At 34.8% G+C, this 21,630-nt stretch overlaps 1 protein-coding gene across 1 annotated transcript; it reads right to left on the reverse strand.

Moving 5' to 3' along the window:
* Positions 1-1,667: 1,667 nt before the first annotated feature.
* LOC125669794 (uncharacterized) lies at positions 1,668-8,724 on the reverse strand. Its single transcript, XM_048904572.2, has 10 exons — positions 8,203-8,724; positions 7,525-7,686; positions 7,202-7,317; positions 6,126-6,294; positions 5,843-5,944; positions 5,473-5,688; positions 5,098-5,216; positions 4,373-4,430; positions 3,063-3,150; positions 1,668-2,971 (listed from the first exon to the last, which is right to left on the reverse strand). Exons 1-10 carry the CDS (start codon positions 8,252-8,254, stop codon positions 2,143-2,145), a joined length of 1,911 nt encoding a protein of 636 aa, XP_048760529.2. The 5' UTR covers positions 8,255-8,724; the 3' UTR covers positions 1,668-2,142.
* Positions 8,725-21,630: the final 12,906 nt, after the last annotated feature.

A 21,630-nucleotide genomic window follows, 5' to 3' on the forward strand; every position in this document is an offset into this window, starting at 1 on the left:
AAATAGATTTGAGTGAAGACAATGAAAAAGCAAACAATAACGGTAGAAAGGGAAGTCTTTTTTTTTATTATTATTTGGTTTATCATTGAATGTTGATTTTATAATGTTTATACTGGAAAATGTAGCGATTAGGAGACAATCTGTAGGTCCCTTAAAACATCAGATACATGTAGTTTTACAGCGTTATCTGTGACTTTTATTAACTGAATCTACTACTCATACTTTGAATACAGCTCAAATGAATTTTATAATACAATACACAATTCGAATCATTCATACGTGTTTCAAAATTACCCGCCAAAGCGTTGGTTCGAGTTATTCATATTTGTGTTATATACTTATCACGGGGAATTAGTCCCCTTGTCAATGAGTTAATGAAATCTACCTTTTTTCATCTGCCACTCCAGTTACCTGTATAGTAGTGCAAGTTTTTATGCCCCCGAGATCGAAGATCGGGGGGGGGGGGGGGGGGGCATATTGTTTTTGTCCTGTCTGGCACTCCGTCATTCTGTCTGAAAATTTAACCTTGCTAATAACTTTAAACGGTAAGTGCTAGAGCTTTGATATTTCACATGAATATTCCTTGTGACAAGACCTTTCCGTGGGTACATGAGCATTTCTTGTGACAAGATCTTTCTACTGGTACCAAGATATTTGCCCTTGTGACCTTGGCCATCTTTGGAATTTACCATTATCGGGGGTATTTGTGTTTCACAAACACATCTTGTTAATCCTACTATCGTTGATTGTATGTGATTTAGTATGAGAAATAATGACTGTGTAGGAAGAAGTTGGAACATAAAAACCTCATGGTCCAGAAATTTCTGTGGGAAAATGAAATTAAATCCGAAGTCATTTTGCCTGATTTGCAAGTAGTCTTGTTGCAACTTTTAAATTTAAAACCAAACAGTGCATGTAGCAAGGATTAATAACAATTACTACTGTGCAGGGGTACTATGTCACATGACCTGTTTGTACATGTACCACAAAATATGAATCATCCATTTACGATAGCAACTTTCGTTGCTAAAGGTCAAATTGTATTTGAGATATCATCCAGAAAACCCTTCTTACTTATAGTGTGACCATGGCTTTTTGTGGTCCGTAAGTCATTGACATTATCCATGTCGAATTTCATTGCTAAATCTTAAGTAGTAGATACAATTGAACTTTCTTGTCATACGCCCTGTTACCCTTGGCCTTTAAACTATAGAAAATACATGCCCTCATACATTTGAACTATACGCCCCAATAGCATTGACCTCTGGACAATACAAACTACATATCCTGATAGCCTTGACCTTTGAACTATAGAAACTATACGCTATGATGGTCTTGAACCAAGGACAACAAAAATAAAAACAATGCACCCTGATAACCTTGACCTTTGGACAAAAAAAACATAACGCCCTGACAGCTTGATCTTTAAACCATAACTTATGGAGAATCTTTAAATGACGTTTAATCGCTTAAAACCAAATCGGTGGGTTTTTTATATTGTCAAGAAAATCATGGTGTTAAACAGACGGACAGAAGGCGATCAGAGGGAAATTGATATATACATCACTCTCTTTAAAGTTTGAATTAAATTAGACAACCGTTTGCTAATGGGGGGGGGGGGGGGGGGTAAACCTATAAAAATCTGATATTTAAGATTAAACACGGAATCATGCCTCACGTTTTATTATCGTCATTTCACAGATACATATATATATATACAGATAGTAATGGATGATACTGAATATCACTCGGATAATAGAAAGAAGTTTTAAAAATGCTTTATGATTATATTCATACCGTCTTAACAAGCGTAAATATTTATGCATGTATATATAAAAAATATCTTCCGAGTATACTCACAAAATCTAAATACGAAATTAATCAAAATATCAATACTTGCAAATCTGCAAGTTTAGACACACAAATACATTACATTTTTTTTCACAATTTACTTTTAGAACTTAATTAAATCTCTTAACTTGATTAAAAATTTTATGAATTCAAAATTATAAAGTCATCAATTTTGGAACCAATCAACTTGTCTAAACAACGTCAAAGACAGTATCACACCCAAATGAGCATCTCGACATTTGAACACTTTCTTAAAGCTGGACTGAATGAATAAAATGTTGAAGAGAAAATTCAGATTTTGGTTACTTGAATTATCGACACATTTTTCTTCTCGCTACCTTTGGCAGTTGTTTGCAAGAGGGCGCTATTTGCTTTGATCAACGGAAGTCTGATCCCAGAATCCTTCGCTTGGTTAGTGTTGGTGGTATCACGTGGCGCGTTCAGGTTTGTCTTGGTCATGTTAGTTTTTTCAGTTGAATTATCCAGAGGGACGGATTCTTCTCTCTGTTTGTTAATTAGTTCACTGTCACTAATTGTAATCTCTTTGGATTCGCTATTTTCTTTAGTATCATTAGAATTATCTTCGGGTTCGTTTTCCTTATTCAGCGAGGCTATCTGTGTCATTTCTGGCATTTCTTCATTGGCATTGCTAATATCACTATTGATATTTTCAGTACTTTCTTCCTTGTCTGCCTTGTTCTCTGGGGGTATTTGCACAGTAGGCTGTAGTTTGATATCACTATTCATATATTCAGTATTTTCTTTATTGTCTGTATTGTTCTCTGTGGGTATTTGAACAGTATACTGTAGTTTGATATCACTATTCAGTGCCGGTTCTACATCCACAACATCAGAATTGACACCGGAAGAGTCTTCAGCTACTCGTTCTCTTTCCGGTTTATTGTCAGCGCCATTCGTCAGGTTAGCGTACGTCGACTCAATTCCATTAGTGACATATTTAGGCTTCGCCCCAGTCTGTGGAGATTCGGGCTGAACGGTTTCACCATTACCATTCTCTTTCGTGAGAGAACCCTTGCTCTGGGCACTTTCAAACAAAATGTTGTCCTCGTACTTTTTCCGAGGGACATCCTCTCGTTCCTCCTGTTCCTTTTTCCGCCTCCTGGTTTAAAAAAATAAGATCCCGGTATTGAGAGACGGAATTTAATCGACGGTGTCATTAGCTAAGGTACCTATTTTCTACTATCACTTACCTGATACATACCACCCCGATAACTGCGAACAGGATTCCTAGAATTACAATTGGGACCGTGATTGCGATAACCAGCTCCGTATCTCCATCTGCAATAAAGAAAGATGTACTGTTGCAAGAGACATTTCCCTGTAGCTTTCGTTGTGATAGGGGTGGTGGGAGGACTCCGACTTTGTGTAACTTCGTAAATAATAATGATAAACAATAATAATGAACAACTAGATACAACTAAACCGAGAGAAAAAACTATCTAAAAAATTCACTAAGAAAATGTAAACTCTCCTCTCCGTGTAAAGTAAGCCGTTCCAAGTCGACAGTCAAAGCTTAGATCCACCTCATCAATATCCCCGCCGCTTTATATAAATGTCTACTTATTCCAAAAAAAAAAATAAATACACGATTAGACCACGTGTACTGGGCCTAATGGATGCCATTATTTTAAAAGTGCTCAGTGTATCTCAGTTAATGCACATGTATATAGTTACCGAATCACTGACTAGATTGTTGGGTATATGAGGTGATTAACTACAATGGAACACGTGATAAATTGCGTAACGAAGAATCCGTGGTGCGTAAAGTCACCTTTTCCATTGTAGTTAATCACCTCACATTCCCAACAAACTAGACTGTAATTCCTTATATTGAAATAAAAATGTGAAATTGATATATCAAAAATACTGCCCAATTGAAATTGAAATACACAGCGTTTTAAGTTAATTTCCATAGTCCCCCGCCCAATGACGTCTTTCATTTGCATGCATGCAAGATATTTACATGAAGAAATCAACCCATTGGAGCTTCAAAGGGTCACAGAGAAAACAGTTGGAAATGTGAATACATGGTATTACCGGTCTACAAAATGTAAAACGTGAATTGATAGTGATTATGCACTTATTTAGACGTGTTTGATAGTTAGGGCAATAGAAGCCAATGTACTCTCTACAGTGTACCATAACATGCATAATACCGATTTACTGTTCGACAGTTACGGATACATTAATTTCATTCATATTTTAGCACAGATCTTAAATTAGCGATCCCTGTTTCAACTGCAATATGCAAAGGGGGCTAAGCCCGTTTTGGGCCCGAACTCTGTGATACCATAAATATAGAATTTATGGTATCACAGAGTTCGGGCCCAAAACGGGCTTAGCCCCTGTGGCAATATGCAATCGTTTAGATTTTCGCTAAAATAAGTACGAACGCATTATTCACGTTGTCCGAATCTGTCAGTGTATTCTTATTTCGTAAGGTCTTATAATAACTTTTTCATTCAATTGGTTCACTCTATTCAATGGAGGTGTAAATTACCTGAGCTGTCTGTTCTGGCCCGGGGTGTAACTTCTGTTTGTGACAGGAGGTCGCTCTCCTAAAATCAAAGTTTGAAAATAGTAACAAGCATTGCTTCTTTATTAATCTGTTTATTACAATGCCGTGGAGCCGGGGGGGGGGGGGGGGGTAGTTTTATGGCGGGACACAAATTTGGCGGATTTGGGTCTACAAGGTATACCATTAATTTTGGTGGGGGGAAAACTTTGACGAATTTATAAAATGTATTATGATTGATTGATTGATTGAATATTGTTTAACGTCCCTCTCGAGAATATTTCACTCATATTCAGAAAAAGAAGTGATGCTTTAAAACTGCAAATTTCATTATAGTTTATTATTCATATGTTGGTATAATACTGATAATGTCCATTTACTTGTGTATACACCTGATTAGCAATTCATATATGTATGTACTTGTTTTCCCAACATGCAGCTGTATCCACATGTAGTTTGAAGTCCATGTAACCCTGTAGTTAATGTTGTAAACTTTCTTTTTTGAAATTTCCTTCTTTATAAGCTGTCTTGCTGTTATGCCCTCTGGGCCCAAAATTGGAATAAACTTATCTTATCTTATGGAGACGTCACCATTGCCGGTGAAAGGCTTCAAAATGTAGGTCTACGCTCGGCACTTGTGGTCTTTGAGCATGGAGGGATCTTTATAGACTTGAAGAGGAGTCGTATAATCAATTTAAGGAGGTACTTACATTTCCACAGAGAGCGGTGGCTTTAACTGAATTGCTGTTGCACATGTCTTCGTATGAACATCCCCCCTGTCCAAGACAAATATGACAGTCTATTACAAGATCCTCCGTTAACTGCTCCCCTGAAATAAATTCATTTTGGATTTTCATTCATTTAGTAACACGTGGTCAAACTATTAAATCAGTCTAGAAATCTTAAATGCAAATTTCGACATACTCATAATTACCTTTTACTATGGTATTCTTTTTGATACCGAATCGTTTGAAACATTACTTGTAACAATGAAAGAAAAACACCAAATCAATTTCTGCTTTACTGTATTCGATGGAGGGGGGGGGGGGTGGGGATCAGGAAACTTGAAATAGCAGACGACAAACCTCTGTCCTTGGTCAGGAAGATTTGTCTGGCAACTCCAAGCCAGGTCTCTGGGGTGTTGCTTTTCATGTCGTACAGTCTGGTACACAGCGCTCGGGAGTTCTCGAACAGACTGAGGTTGCCGTATAAATAACCGCCGGTGTCCCGACATTCCGCGTATGTCTGGCTCCATGATTTAAAATTCTTCTCGTCGGGGGCAATTGTTTTATTGGTACCCACTACAACAGACACAATATTGTGTATGTCTCACAAAACTCTACAATTCGATGTGATTTACTTCAGTTTATTTCTAAAATCATTTCACTGTAATTGTAACAGGGTGTAATGCTAACCAAAGAGCGCTATGTTAGCCGGCTTGGTATTCAAACCTACCTTCTGACTTACACACCCGACCCAAGTCCTCAGTGCAGTTATCGGTATGAATCTGCCAATACTGTTCGTAGCATCCCAACACCACACAATTTACTGTTCTCCCTGGAAAACAGATATGTAACTACTTTACGTACATGTATCATTTTTACAAAACAAGCAATATCCTTTTAACATATAAAAAAAAATTTCGAAGTTTGTTATAGACTGAATGTCTTTTATAATAGCTTGAATTCTTTTGACATCAATATAATTTGGAAATACTCAGGGTTGTTAGGATGTTTACCACTTGGAAATCTATCATCCCTCGGTGTTACTTTGTAGACATTGTAGGTGTCGCGTCCTCCGCAGTCATTCACGTGACTGTCGTCGTCATGGGAACAGTTCCAATTGCAGCGCGTGGTTGACACGCCTTCTACCTGGACAACGTCTCGAAGACACAGACACGTGATGTTCTGTAAGGTGTAGGCATAATGTTAGTTTGTCAAGAACATATGCTTAAAGGTTTTTTATATAAGTCACATAACTCAAAAGAAATCATGATACCGGTCGGGAAATAAAATGATTTTTAGTACATGTAGTTTATAATTTTGAAACAGATCGTACCACAAACCGTCATTTAAACCTTATAATATGGTGTAAACCACAGGCACTTGTTTCATACATGGTTCCCCCCTCCTTAATAATACCACAGGCACTTGTTTCATACATAGGTCTCCCTCCTTAATATTTAAGGAAGGGGACCCATGTATGAAACAAGTGCCTGTGGTTTAAACCATTAACATAATCTATGATTTAAATTTCAGCAACGTTTCTTAATTATTCAGATAGGTAACAAGATTTCAAAATGACTACAAAGACGACGTCTCTTCAATCTTCAGGAAGGATGATAGTCAGGTTAGGGTATTATATGCACTTAATGGTGGACCAGTGATAAATCTTTTTTCTCTATTGTTAGTGGCCTCACGTGGGATATGGGTTAGAATAGGTCCTCAGTACCCCTTGCTTGTCGTAAGAGGCTACTAAATGGGGTGGTCCTTCGTGAGACCACAAAACCCGAGGCCCCGGGTCACAGTAGGTGTGGCACGATAAAGATTCCTCCCTGCTCAAAGGCTGTAAGCGCCGAGTATAGGCCTAAATTTTGCAGCCCTTCACCGGCAATGGTGACGTTTCCGTATGAGTGAAGTATTCTCGAGTGGGATGTTAAACAATAAACAATCGTTAGAGGTTTTGGTTGCAATATGTTTTTCATAAACTATTTCTTAGCAATAGTGCTGAACCTTTGCAATATGGACAAGTATATCTGTGTAAAATCAAGAGATGAAATATTTGGAGTATCGGTTTGTCAGATTGCATGCATACCTTCAAAGCGAAACTTTTAGATCCGCACCTCTCCTGACAAAGCCCTACAGACCCTCTATCCAGGGTGTGGTTGGACAGGACCAAGAGGTCCATAACAGCCTCCCTCTCATAACAACCTGCAATACAGGAGTTCTTAAATTCATTCTTGTGTGACTAGTTTATGGCTGAGAACAGTCTTTCCTAATTTGTGGTTGAGTCTGTGATAAATTGGTTTACTTGAGAGACCCATCCACTATGACAAACCTCTGTTCTTCAGTGAGATTATAAAAAGGTTGTTGTAATGATATGGTTAATTATTTTCAGATTCTTGAAGAGTTCATTACCCAGCACGTGTATCCAGTCCGAGAGGCGGTGGTAAAGTCCTGTCCAGTGGGGGGTGGGGAATCCTTCCTTGGTCCCCGGGATTAGAGTAGAGTTGCGGTCCCTACAGAATATCTGGGCCTCGACCCAGGTTAATTGATCTGGTGATTCCAGCAAACTCTCTCCTGAAAAAGAACACCTGGCGAACTAAGAACTGTGAATGACGACACCCGCGGTCACCCGCCCTTAGTGACAGGGGCTGACATTTTGAGGAAAGGCAGTAAATCAGAGCTTCCAGCCGCGATTTTTGAGTTAAACCAAAACATTGACACTTGAAAATTGTAAACACTAGGCCCAAGTAGATCCGATTTGGCGGAAGGTTTGTTTAAATTGGAATTACAATAATCTCTTTGTATTCGGTGTTATCACAAATCATCTCTCCTTGCACTGCTGTCCGGACACACACACAGCAATGATTCATACACGAGTGTTCAATAAGACACCATAAATGTTCATTTTTAATACAGCAACACTATATCTAAATATATACACAAAATAAATAACGAGGTGTACTGCTATGTGCATTGAAGGACACGGTTTGATGAACACATGTAGTTGTTAAATTTCTACGCCATGGGTCGATTCTCAATATATATACATATATTTCATCAAAAAATTATTTGAAAATGTAACTTATTTACCTTGGGCCACAATCAGTAGAAGGAGGAGGGTCAGTTTACCCCTATCGTCCATCCCTCCTCGTCTCTCCTCCGACAGGTGGGTATCTCAGACAGAACCGGTCTTCTTACTTCCGTGTCCTGCCGACACCCAGGTTCTCAATTTAGAAATTTAAAATTCAACACTCAATCAACCCAACAGTTACAATGTAAAGCTCCATGCGTAATTTATAATGACTGGGTGGAGAAGTTCTTGCTTTCACTTGTGTTAAGCCCGTTTAAGTTTGAAGAGAAAATGGAGATTTTAGATTTGTGAAGAAGTTTACAAAAAAAAAATGCCCGTGTCGCTGGTCAATAATCGCACACAAACACACATATGTTGCCAAGTAAACTACATCAATTATTTGTGGGTTCCTCATTCCATCTTATGCAAGGAAAAGTGCATTTAAATAAAAACGAACAAACAAATGTCTTCCGGTGTTAATTTGGAGAGTCCCCTGTTCAAAACTTGCAGCAACACTTGCTCATCAATCAGTCTCTTGCGCTATTCTGAAAAACTCCCCAACACACTAAAACTAACTCAGTTGTTACACTGAATATTGAATTCGGCTTTCCTAAATTTTAACCAGTTTTATCAATTCATTTTATAACATTGACTTCGGATTTCTTTAAAGAAAATATTACACGTTAATTAAATTCTAAGAAAAAAAGAAAGAAAGATTACATTTTTAAAAAAAAAAAAATTTGCAAGTACTTTCAAATATAAATGTACAATGTCAATTTCTATTATTGCATGCTGTTTTTGTCCATATGATATTTCAAACATTTCCATTAGAAATATTCTTATTTTCTATCATTGTAAATTTCTTAAGCGTTTTTATTTAATCAACATGTAAATTAAGCTAAAACAAAGAACAATAAAACATTTAAAAAATGATACTAAACTGAAATAACTAAGAATAGGCATCATTACTATATAAGGTGTTTGTTTCTCAGTTTGTTCTTTACTTATATAAATAAGTAACTGTATACATACATAAATGCCGAATTACAAATTAAATTCAAGTTTAAAAAGATAAGTTAATTTTAAGTTTATTTTAAAAAACAGCAGATGAATCTTCGCTATCTCTTTTAGATAAAGATGACTATCCCTTTCAAAGAGATGTTTTTAAATATCTGAGATATACCTTATACCTTAAACATTGGAAAATATTTTCTCTGGCGTGCTTTGATATATTTCTGAGTATTTTGCATATGCGACGCTTTCAATAGATAGGTCCCTGATCATCCCTTATATCTGACCAATCAACGCTGCTTCCTTAATTTCACATAAAATTACGCAAACAGTAACAGCCTCATCTGATTCATGTTGAGAAACATGCAAGTGTTTATTCGTAAACAAAGCCCCGTGCATTTTAGATGAAAAAGAGATTTATCTTAAAGCCAAAGGGTTATCTGTATAATCAATGGATATGCTTTCCTACGGAAAGATGTACTGTTTTTTCTTTTATTTACAGAAAATATTTGGGGGGGGGGGGGGGGGGATGGGGTCTTTCTTTTTATACTGTTAGGAAAAATAAGTAATAGTTACATGATGACAAGAGATGATGTATACAAAATATCGTTGCGTTATTGCACACAGGGAGGCGGAGCCTACCGAGTGTGCAATGACTAAACGATATTTTGTATACATCATCGAGCTGTCAATCATGTAACCAATTTATCTCATGGCCTTGTCACTGACCCTTCCCATATTTTATTTTATTATGTTTTTATTTATTTATTTTTATTTATTTTTTTTTTTTTTGCATCCACTAATAAAAGATTCAATTTACATTTCGTGATTTACTGAACGCTATTGAAATTGTGAACTTATTCAATTTTAAAATTACAAACACCTGTAAAATCAGTTTTCACTTATATCTTCTTAAATTCATTAATAATTCATAAATCAAATCTTCATAATACTAATATTCAATGGTATTCTGAACAAACTAATACAATCCATGCCGTGTATTTAGCATATTCTATAAAAAAAAAAAAATATGGGAGACACCCAATATATTGGAGGTCTGGGATTTTGAATGCATTTATTTCATCTTTGCGAAATTTAACTGTCTATTGTAAAGTAACGGCCGGTAACTTTTGTTGTGAAATTTAACTGTCTATTGTAAAGTAACGGCCGGTAACTTTTGTTGTGAAATTTAACTGTCTATTGTAAAGTAACGGCCGGTAACTTTTGTTGTGAAATTTAACTGTCTATTGTAAAGTAACGGCCGGTAACTTTTGTTGTGAAATTTAACTGTCTATTGTAAAGTAACGGCCGGTAACTTTTGTTGTGAAATTTAACTGTCTATTGTAAAGTAACGGCCGGTAACTTTTGTTGTGAAATTTAACTGTCTATTGTAAAGTAACGGCCGGTAACTTTTGTTGTGAAATTTAACTGTCTATTGTAAAGTAACGGCCGGTAACTTTTGTTGTGAAATTTAACTGTCTATTGTAAAGTAACGGCCGGTAACTTTTGTTGTGAAATTTAACTGTCTATTGTAAAGTAACGGCCGGTAACTTTTGTTGTGAAATTTAACTGTCTATTGTAAAGTAACGGCCGGTAACTTTTGTTGTGAAATTTAACTGTCTATTGTAAAGTAACGGCCGGTAACTTTTGTTGTGAAATTTAACTGTCTATTGTAAAGTAACGGCCGGTAACTTTTGTTGTGAAATTTAACTGTCTATTGTAAAGTAACGGCCGGTAACTTTTGTTGTGAAATTTAACTGTCTATTGTAAAGTAACGGCCGGTAACTTTTGTTGTGAAATTTAACTGTCTATTGTAAAGTAACGGCCGGTAACTTTTGTTGTGAAATTTAACTGTCTATTGTAAAGTAACGGCCGGTAACTTTTGTTGTGAAATTTAACTGTCTATTGTAAAGTAACGGCCGGTAACTTTTGTTGTGAAATTTAACTGTCTATTGTAAAGTAACGGCCGGTAACTTTTGTTGTGAAATTTAACTGTCTATTGTAAAGTAACGGCCGGTAACTTTTGTTGTGAAATTTAACTGTCTATTGTAAAGTAACGGCCGGTAACTTTTGTTGTGAAATTTAACTGTCTATTGTAAAGTAACGGCCGGTAACTTTTGTTGTGAAATTTAACTGTCTATTGTAAAGTAACGGCCGGTAACTTTTGTTGTGAAATTTAACTGTCTATTGTAAAGTAACGGCCGGTAACTTTTGTTGTGAAATTTAACTGTCTATTGTAAAGTAACGGCCGGTAACTTTTGTTGTGAAATTTAACTGTCTATTGTAAAGTAACGGCCGGTAACTTTTGTTGTGAAATTTAACTGTCTATTGTAAAGTAACGGCCGGTAACTTTTGTTGTGAAATTTAACTGTCTATTGTAAAGTAACGGCCGGTAACTTTTGTTGTGTAGCTAGTAGAGACATGAGGCCAGTTTCACAAAACTATCTTACGACTAAGATCTGTCTTAAAACCAATATTTGTCATAAGATCCACCATTAGGAGGCGCCGTTTTAATATTTTTGAAGTATTTGCTGATATCGAAAAATATTTTTTTATATATATCAATCAAAAATTCGAATTCTTGATATCAAATAATAACAGTCATTTTCGGATATCAAAAATTCGAATATTTGATATCAAAAAAATCATTTTCTGATATAAAAAAATATATCAAATTTTATCATAAATTCCCATTCTTGATATAAAAAATATAAGACATTTCACCATAGCTATTTACAAAACTGTCATATCTTAAGATAATCTTAAGATTTTTAGAAATCTTAAAGACATCCAGATACTTGTCTAAAGTCTATACTGAACTATGTTTTGCTAAGAGATAGGTAACTTATCCGGAGGGAACACGATGTTAGGATCAGAAACAATCTATTAGACTATATGGGGGTGATAAGCTTAATTTGTATACCACGACATGTGATCTTTATAATGAACTCAATATTATTAGTTTAGAATATCCCACAGCCAACCTTTTCCTACTTTCGCTGTTTGGGCATGTCCACGTTTTCTTCATTTCTTCCCCCGACCAGACATAATCTGTTGAATTTACAGCATTTACTCTAGAAGTGACATCTCCCCAAGTTTCCTTGAACTATAGTTTTGTTTTAAAAGCAAATGTCTTTTCTTTTCTCCACCTCGTCAAACAATACTGATATTTCAGCAACTGAAAAGTTTTCGTACTATTTCATTCAGGTACTGGCTTATTTCACGCATGAAAGTCTTTGCGTCCAGTATATAGTGTAGCTCGCTACACTAAAGCTTATACTCTTTATGATACCACGTCACAAGATGGCGAATAAAATGTTTTGTGAAATTATTTGTATCCATCGATTTGTTTGTCTATCATAGTAGCTCAGTGGTTAAAGCATTGAGATAAAAGAGAGAAGAAAAAAAAAAGCAATGGGCTGGTGAACCGCAAATCTCAAGTTCAAATCTGCCAGAGTCTTTTGTTCATATGTGTTGAAATATTTTTTTTGAAAATCATGTTTGTATATATCTCTATAGATAATTTTTACATAGGGCACATTCTTATCATGAAGGTTTAATTTCACATTCTTCTAATTGGGGTCTGATGCCATATAATCAAAACTACATGTATGTGGAGAAAACATGATAGGATAGATTTCTTTTATACCATTCACAGTAAGAGGTTTTGTTCCTTAGAATAAAATGTTAAAGTTTAAAAAAAAAAAAACCCAGTGAACTTGAGGAAAATTTTTACGCATCTGTTTGGTACTACCTTCATTAAAAGTTGAATCTTTTCTTTGTCACATTTGCATAGCTCCTCCTACCTCCTTTGTGAAACGGTGGGATATAGTAGTTAGATAAACGACCGGTCATACGGGATAACACATCTTTCATAGGATCCTTATTTCAGCCAAACGGTTGGCTAAATCTCTCCATTCACCACAGCAGAAGTATGTAATTCAAAAGTGATTTTATAGTAAATATTACAACTGAGAAAATCTCCTTAGAAATATTTCACCATGGCGTAAGCACAAAGTACATATGTATCCGAAGTTAATTAGATATCATGTGCTATTAGTTTCGGATCCATAAATTTCAGAACGGAGAGTTACAGTCTCACGGGTCAGAGGTCTGAAGAAACGCACTAAACGAAGGGTGTGGGTCGTCGGCGTTGGATCCGCCAAAGGTGGATCTGTTTAGTTTCGGTGGGTTTCGTTTTGTTTCGGTAGATTTAGTTTCGTTTCGCACTTTACAGGTACCCGTCAAGCAAAGGGTCCTCAAGATATTGAACGGATAGTATATTCCTATGTGCGAAGTGGACTGACTCTTCACCTTTTGACCTAAAAATCAACAGAGGTCCTCTTCTACTCATAACCAACCAACATTTGAAACATCATAACGATGCATCGCATGTTTTTAAACTTTTTAATTTTTTCAGCAAAATTAATTCATTTCATGCCTAAAACTACTTTACATGTGTTTTAAATGAAACAGTTTGCGTAGTTTTCGAGTTTGAAAGCGATGAAATTCAAATCTTGCGATATGCATATTTTCTTCGATATTTTACGCGCCATTATCTGTGACGTCATATGCGACCTCGAGCGAGAAGATTTGAAAACAGTTGATAGTCATTTCATAAACAGATTAGATTTAATTGACAAACAAACAATTATCACATTAACAGTTTGTAAATAACACTGCATTAGGGTGTTTTGTGCCGTTTAAGGGTGTACTTGCTGTCAGTAGAGAAGATTTGGACTGTGTTTTTTTCAATTTTCGAAGGAAGGTATGAGGGAGACAACGTAAATATTTTTTGTCGGCACAACAACTTTGCCATAAAACCCCCCAGTAAAATTTGTCCCTGTACTTTTTCAAACAAGCACTTGGACAAATACGTAGATAAACTGCGAGAAAATGGTTCTATCGAAGCTACGCAGTTACATATAGGCCTACGGCATATGCTTTCCGTTCTGCTCTCGAATTCAATACACACTCGCACCAACTGACCTTCACCTTGTAACAACATATAGGCAGAACTTTGCTAGCAGTGTCTACCAACTGGTAGTTTTAAAAAAGAAATTTAAAGATAAAAGATAATTGAACTTTCAATTATAAATAATAAAATATAATATTTCCCGACTTTGAATTGAATTATAATGCTTACATTATTTTTAAGGAACGCTATGTGTTTACAACAACAGCACGCCGCGCTCCCACTTCCTAAGTAACAACGTGTTGATAACAAAAAATAATGATTAGGCCTAATAAAATTGCTTTAATAAAATAATTTAAAAGTATTGTGATTTTCATAATAAGTTTGATCATTATTATTATTTTTTCTTTTTCGAAATGCGCCCGTGACAGTAGGCCTAGTTTTCAATGATACATACATGTAATCGTATCATAATTTAGGCCTATCTAACTTCTCCAAAAATAAATTTAATAATAGTTGCACTGTTTATTTTAGAAAAGAAACACCGCTAATTACAGTTGTTTACAGACATGGCATTACCAAATTGTGTTTAGACAGTGATCCGATGTAAACATTATTTACTCGCAAATTTATGCAGATTTCATACTCGCTTTTCTCGCTAAATTTGGGTCGCTATTTGTATGCACTGGTGGCTAAAAGATATAAGACTCGAGAAATTTGTCAACATCGAAATAAATGTTATCCATGGTAAATAAATTAGGCCCCTAAAACCCGAGTTTTTAAAAATATCTAACACTACTTTTACAACAAGTTGATGGACGAAGGTCGCATATGACGTCACTGTACCACGTGACTACCTATCTGGGCTTAGATTTAAGTCCGTATTGTGGCTAATTATCGCAATACTTCAGCGAACGAACTATTACAATTAATTTCTATAAGCATAAGGAAGACAAAATGCATATAATTCTGTATACTTTGAAAACACGAGATGTGTCCTTTAATGGTTCCCAAGATATTAAGCGAACATGTGGTCTGCCGACCGACAAGTGCAAAGCACCCCCCCCCCCCTCCCTCTTCTTTGAAAAGGGGCATAAGTAATTGTTTTATGCATTATGCTTATTAATTTACATTCGTATTTAACCAAATATAATACGCACTTTTATTATTTTTTTTTTATGAGAAGGGACACATACTGCATACCACTAACGGTTCTTGACTATCTAAAAGGCTTTGATTATGGAGATGTTTATAATTACCGAGGGGGGGGGGGGTCATTATATCGCACCTTGGTATGTCATTTTTCGAAGCTTGGGTGATGTTTTGATTATAACACTTTGAACGCTCGCATCGAAATATCGAGTCTGTTAAAACTTTATTGCTACAAACTCTCGTGCTTTGCTGAAACTAACATTATTTCCCCGAAAATACTGCTATGTAGTGTATATAAGGACAAGATTGCCGTTTTCTTAAAAAACAAATTTACTGCACTGTATACAAATTCTAGTGCATGCTTTTTTAAGATCCTGCATTATTTCCACAAAGATTTCTCGTGAAGTTAAATGCGATTGTACACACGAACAATGGTATTTCCACAATTTACAGGCCCGAAAAGGGGAAGCTTCGGCAGTGATATTCACGGAAACTAAGAAAAAATTATTTTGCAGTATTTAGTTTTATAATACCTTTAGGACAGTAATAAAGTTAAATAAGTCAAGAAATTCCATAAAAAGCGTTTCCATGGAAACCACTCCGATAAAATACCAAAATCATGTTACTTTCCAATTATCATCAATTATCAGTAGATTTAAGACTTGCAAACGAGTAAATTGATAGTTTGTTAATAAGCATAATGTTATTGATATCAAAGCATTGAATTCATTGTAATATTTTTTAAGAAAAAAATCATTCTATTTCAGTTTGGTGGTGGTGGGGGGGGGGGGGGTATTTAAAACCATTTATGCCTAATTTTAATCAATTTTTTAGTGCTGATATATCAAATCTGCAACAACATTATAAATCACTAAGGTGTTGATTTTACAAATGCAGATGGATACTGTTAGGATCAAGCAAAACATTTGGAAGCATTTATAAATCTGTCTAAATAAAGATACATTTTTCCGGATGAAAGCAGCCATTTTTATTTTAACATCATTGAATTATCTTCCCTGGGAACTCTTCTGTGAAGAAAACTATAAAAGGCCGGAAATTCCAAGTGGAAACATTTTGTGAATTTGATGGTGAAACAAGGTAAGATATATAAATTATATTTAAGGTATTCCATGTATAATGACCATATTTCATATCTAATAAATGGATGGTGGAATATTTGTTATCATGGTATCATTTTGAAGGGTTCATCAAATAAAAATAATCCACCATAGGAATTTTCAAAGTTTTGTTTACTGCTTGATTTATTTCACCTAGAATTTAACATTGAAGTATATGAGAAAAGCATGTTTTATTACAATATTTTAAAAACAAATTACATTTTCATACTAAACTCTTGGTAGAAAGTTACATACACTTTTTTTTTTATGAAAATATGAAATAAAATTAATCATTGACCACACACATTTTTAGAAAATTAGATTTTTCTTATTTTTACAAAGGGCAGATAACTCTTCCAAAAAGTCTTAAGTGCAAAAAGGTCAGCTTCTAATCATTTACGAGTCATGTGAATTTCATCTGCTTCACTTTCATCATTATTTAACAATAAACTTTTAACGTAGTTCCACACTCCTGTGACGTCATAAGATTTTCCAAAGTCAATAATTTAATGACTGGAACATAAATTTTGTTGGAGTCTTTTTCAATAGTTATTGTAAAAAATCTTGTTAGCCATAAAATATTTCAAAAGTTTTAGTTATATTTGAATAGTCAATAATGTGTTTCAAAATATTGAATCCAAGGACAATAACTCTGTTTTCATTAAATTATTTATCAAGTCCATTATGCAATAGATTTCCTATATTTTTCACAAACATTTTACCAAGGTGATAAGAAATTATTATCTGTGTCTTTTCATGTAATTACATAAAATTTTAATCCATCAGTGGTTTTGAATAGCTCAGCTGTATGGTGCCAGACTTAGGTTTTTTATGGGGGTATACATACTCTGGAAGCTATAGATTTGAAATTATTAAGGAAAGGTATGGATTTTTTTCCATAAATAACTATAACAGGTGTACATCTACTAATATAAACAGAAAAAATGATATGTAAACCATGCTATAAGGAAGTTGTGTCCATATTAGTTTGTTTTTTAACATTTTGGAGAATAAGGCTAATTCAATAATTTTGCACTTATTATACTAAAACTTGATGAACATATTGAAAATGACGTGTTTTAGTTATTGACATGTTTCCTGATAAATAAATGCAATTTAAATTATAAATTTTTTTTTAATTTTAAAATAACAACAGATAACTATTTCCAATGAATTTCATAAAAATCTACATAGGGGTACATGACTTCAGTGGTGACTGTAATGAAAATTGATATGGAAATCCTTAACTAATTTGCCTTTTTTCATTACTCTGAATGTTAATCTATTGATTCCAAACAAAAAAATGATACCTTAAAACCCCAAAAATTCAGGACTAAGGACCCACCTTAATTTGATCTAAATCCTTCAAAATTGTTCATTATCCTTTCATTATACATGGAATACCTTAAATGCAGACTTAAGTACCAGTTTAGACATCCTCCTTTTGAAAAATATACATGCATTTTGATTCATGCAACAATGAAAATATCTTGTCAATGTTCAAAACGATGGGGTGTTGTTTCTGTCTATGTGTCACGGACTCAGAGTGTGCCGTGACAAATTTTGTTTGCAAGTACAAATAAACTTTATATTCAGAATATCGGTGTGTTTATTTTTATCACTTTAGACGAAAATTCTTAACCTGGCAGGTACAGTCAGTTTAAAATTATTACACCCCCTCCCCTTTTCCCAGCCTGGTACAAGTCAACTCGATGGTCTAATAGTCCGACGGGCCAGTATTCCGATGGTCCAATATTCCGACGGTCCGATAGTCTGACATGTTGACTATCACCAAAAATTTTAATTAATAGTTAAAATTTATTCATGTCAGGCACTATTTTATGGAAATTACCAGAAACCGCCAAAATCGACACGGCCTGATTATAAATCAGACAATCAATTTCTGACCAAAATCATTCAAGTGTGAACTAGATCAGAGAAACCCAGTATTTATGGAAATTAAAACTGCTAACTGATGTGATGAAGTACAGGCAAAATATGTAGTAAATGACCCGTACCATTGCAGAGAAATTCAACCAATTTTTTACACGGACGGACAAACATCATCAAGCTTTAAACCGGATTGCTTTGAAATCTGGCCAAAACACAACTTTTTAAAAAATAATTATTGCCTTATGTTTAAGGTTGATCGATCCTCATGTGATGTCATAGGTTTTTGCAAAAATCTTAATAAATTAAACTTTGCGCATTATAGAAATATATCTTTCTGAAGAATTTTATTCACTGGATAAAATAAAAAATCTGGTAAACTATTATTACTGAAAAAGTTTATATTTTTCATAAATAATCAATATTATTAATGATTTAAAAGATGTTGTTAAGGGCAATAACTCCTATGCTGGAATTTCCTCTACTGGATGTTCATTATACATTGGTTTCCCTAATGTCCATAATTATTCTATATATATTTATGAATTAGCAGTTTTTTTAAAACTGTTGATATTTAAATTTTGTCATTTCAACAAGTTTTTATCTATTTTTATTATTCTGTTTAACAAAAATGAGTGATTTTCTGATGTTAATGTATGCTTCTGTTTTGTATGTCTGACATGTTTAAAAAGGTGGCAACATATACATTTTCTTTGGTTATTAATTAAATCAAACTATATTGAGTGGAAATTGATAAAGTTTTCCCACTTTTAACCATTAATATTGATAAGTCACATGTGGATGGAGCTACCTTAAAGAGACACTACGGCTCATTTTGCGCAAAAATCATGAAATGACAATTTTCCCAGCGCTTTTTCAATTTTTGTTGCATTTTTTAATGTATGAAGTTTGCGAAAATAACACTTATCTAAAGTCAAAAATTCTCGTTTTAACGTAAAATTTAATACTTTTTGATGGCCTATACAAAAAATATCAAGTCTCCTCCTTTCGGTCTTCAGACGCATGCGCATAGACAGTAAACAGTGCAGCATGTCGTGCAGTGAGAGAAAGTGTAGTGGATAGATAGATCCAGAATTTTGACAGATTCTGTAAGAAAAGAGGTAAAAATAAAATGAGATAAAACTAATATGTGAAATAAAATTGACCTTGCGATCAGTATGACTGTTGGAAAACAAAGGGCTAGGAGAAACGATTGTAACTCAGTGGCGGATCTAGCTAGGATTTCCGAAGGGGGATGAGAAAGTCAAATATTAGCCAAAGTAATCGGCTTTCTGGGTGCAAAATTTGGATTTTCACTCACAATTTGTGGCGAGAGGGAGGGGGATCCTGCCCCCCTCCCCCTAAATCTGCCATTGGGACAAGCCGCGAAGACACTGCTTTAAAAGTAAACTTGTACTATTTTTATCTGAACACGACACGTGTTAGTTGTAAAAACATCGGTCAATTGGAACATGGAAGAGTTTCTGTTGAAACAATGATTTATATAATTACTTATTATAAGGAGCAGGGAATAATCTTATACTTGAAAGGTGAGTGTGGACCCCCTTGAAGGGGAATTTAAATAATTTCCTACACAACACCTTTGATGTCATTCAAAACCACGTGATGAAATAAGCATTCAAAAGTCCGAGTCAGCATGAAGAAACCTTTGAATTCCGGACGATCTTCAAAGCGCATTTGAGAGTAAATTGATGCATCCAATTGTTCAAAATTGTCAGTATCGATATGATATTTATCATTTTATCAATACGTGTTTTAAAAAACTCTTGATCAAAATGTGGAAAATGAGCTGTAGTGTCTCTTTAAGTCTCTCCGTGTCTTATTCCCTGACTTGATAAAATTCTTACATCATTTTGAGATTTAACTGACTAGGTCTTTGTGTATGAATATGAATTTAGTAGTCTTTGAAATTATCAAGATAATGAGACAAATGATATTTTGGTCGATGATGAAAGACTGCTACAGTGTTGTAAGTTTTAATCTGTATAATCAATCAAAACAAAATGAATGTTATATGTGAGCTGTTGTGTACAGAAAGTAAATGTTAAAAAAAAAAAAACACTTGTTCACATTAATGGTATGATTTGGCAAAAATAACATTCAGAATACTTGCAATAACCATGTTTTTGTTAAAATTTGCTCTTTCTCCAAGGCAACATTGCAGCTCTGTTTGTTTCCATATAAATCATAACAGAAAAACATGATAGGTGTAAAAGATTGTCATTTATTTAAAATGACGAAAAATGTGAGTCCTAAAAATACAGAGAGAAATTGGCTGGGAGACATACCCACATCTTGACTAGAAATGCAATATATGAAAGTAATACACAACAGCGTTCTCCCAGCCACAATATTGTTACAAAAAACAAATGCAATAAAATACAATATCATGAATCTTTACTGGAAACAAAAGTGGTGCATAAAAAAGGCCATGAAAACCTAGGGTTGAAAAAAAAACCTAGGTTTGAAACACCCAGCACCAACCATGTTTGTTGGCAAAAAAAAAAGGGAAAGAAAAGAAAACAAGAGATGTTTGTAAAACACATATGCCCCCCATGGTGCAAAATTGAAAAGGGTTATACACACACACACATCATTTAATTGAGAGTAGTATCATCAATTCAAAATATTGAGCAGACAATATCTTCCTATGTCAAGAGTGGATTGACCATGTGACCTAAAAATCAATAGGGGTCATCAACTCCAGAAGATGTACCAGTGTACCAAGTTTGATGTCTGTCAAGCAAAGGGTTCTCAAGATATTGAACGGACAGTATATTCCTATGTCCAGTTTGACCCTTGACCTCAAATTCATTAGTAGTCATCTTCTCCTGATGATGTACCAGTGTACCAAGTTTGATGTCTGTCAAGCAAAGGGTTCTCAAGATATTGACCGGACAGTATATTCATATGTCCAGTTTGACCCTTGACCATGTGACCTCAAAATATGGGATACCGTATACCGGGTTTTTTCCCACGATAATCCAATTTTCGCTTTCTTTGCGAGTATATCATTAAGGGTCATCTTTTCTTGAAGATGTACCAGTGTACCACGTTTGATGTCTGTCAAGCAAAGGGTTCTCAAGATATTGAACGGACAGTATATTCCTATGTCCAGTTTGACCCTTGACCTTTAAACATGTGACCTCAAAATATATAGGGGTAATTTTCTCCTGAAGATGTACCAGTGTACCAAGTTTGATGTCTATCAAGCGAAGGGTTCTCAAGATATTGAACGGGCAGTATATTCCTGTCTAGTGTGACCCTTGACCATGTGGCCTCAAAATCAATAGTGGTCGTCTTCTCCTGAAGTCGTATCAGTGTACTAAGTTTGATGTCGG

The sequence above is a fragment of the Ostrea edulis genome, chromosome 4 (assembly GCF_947568905.1).
Source record: "Ostrea edulis chromosome 4, xbOstEdul1.1, whole genome shotgun sequence".
In the NCBI taxonomy this organism is placed as follows: domain Eukaryota; kingdom Metazoa; phylum Mollusca; class Bivalvia; order Ostreida; family Ostreidae; genus Ostrea; species Ostrea edulis.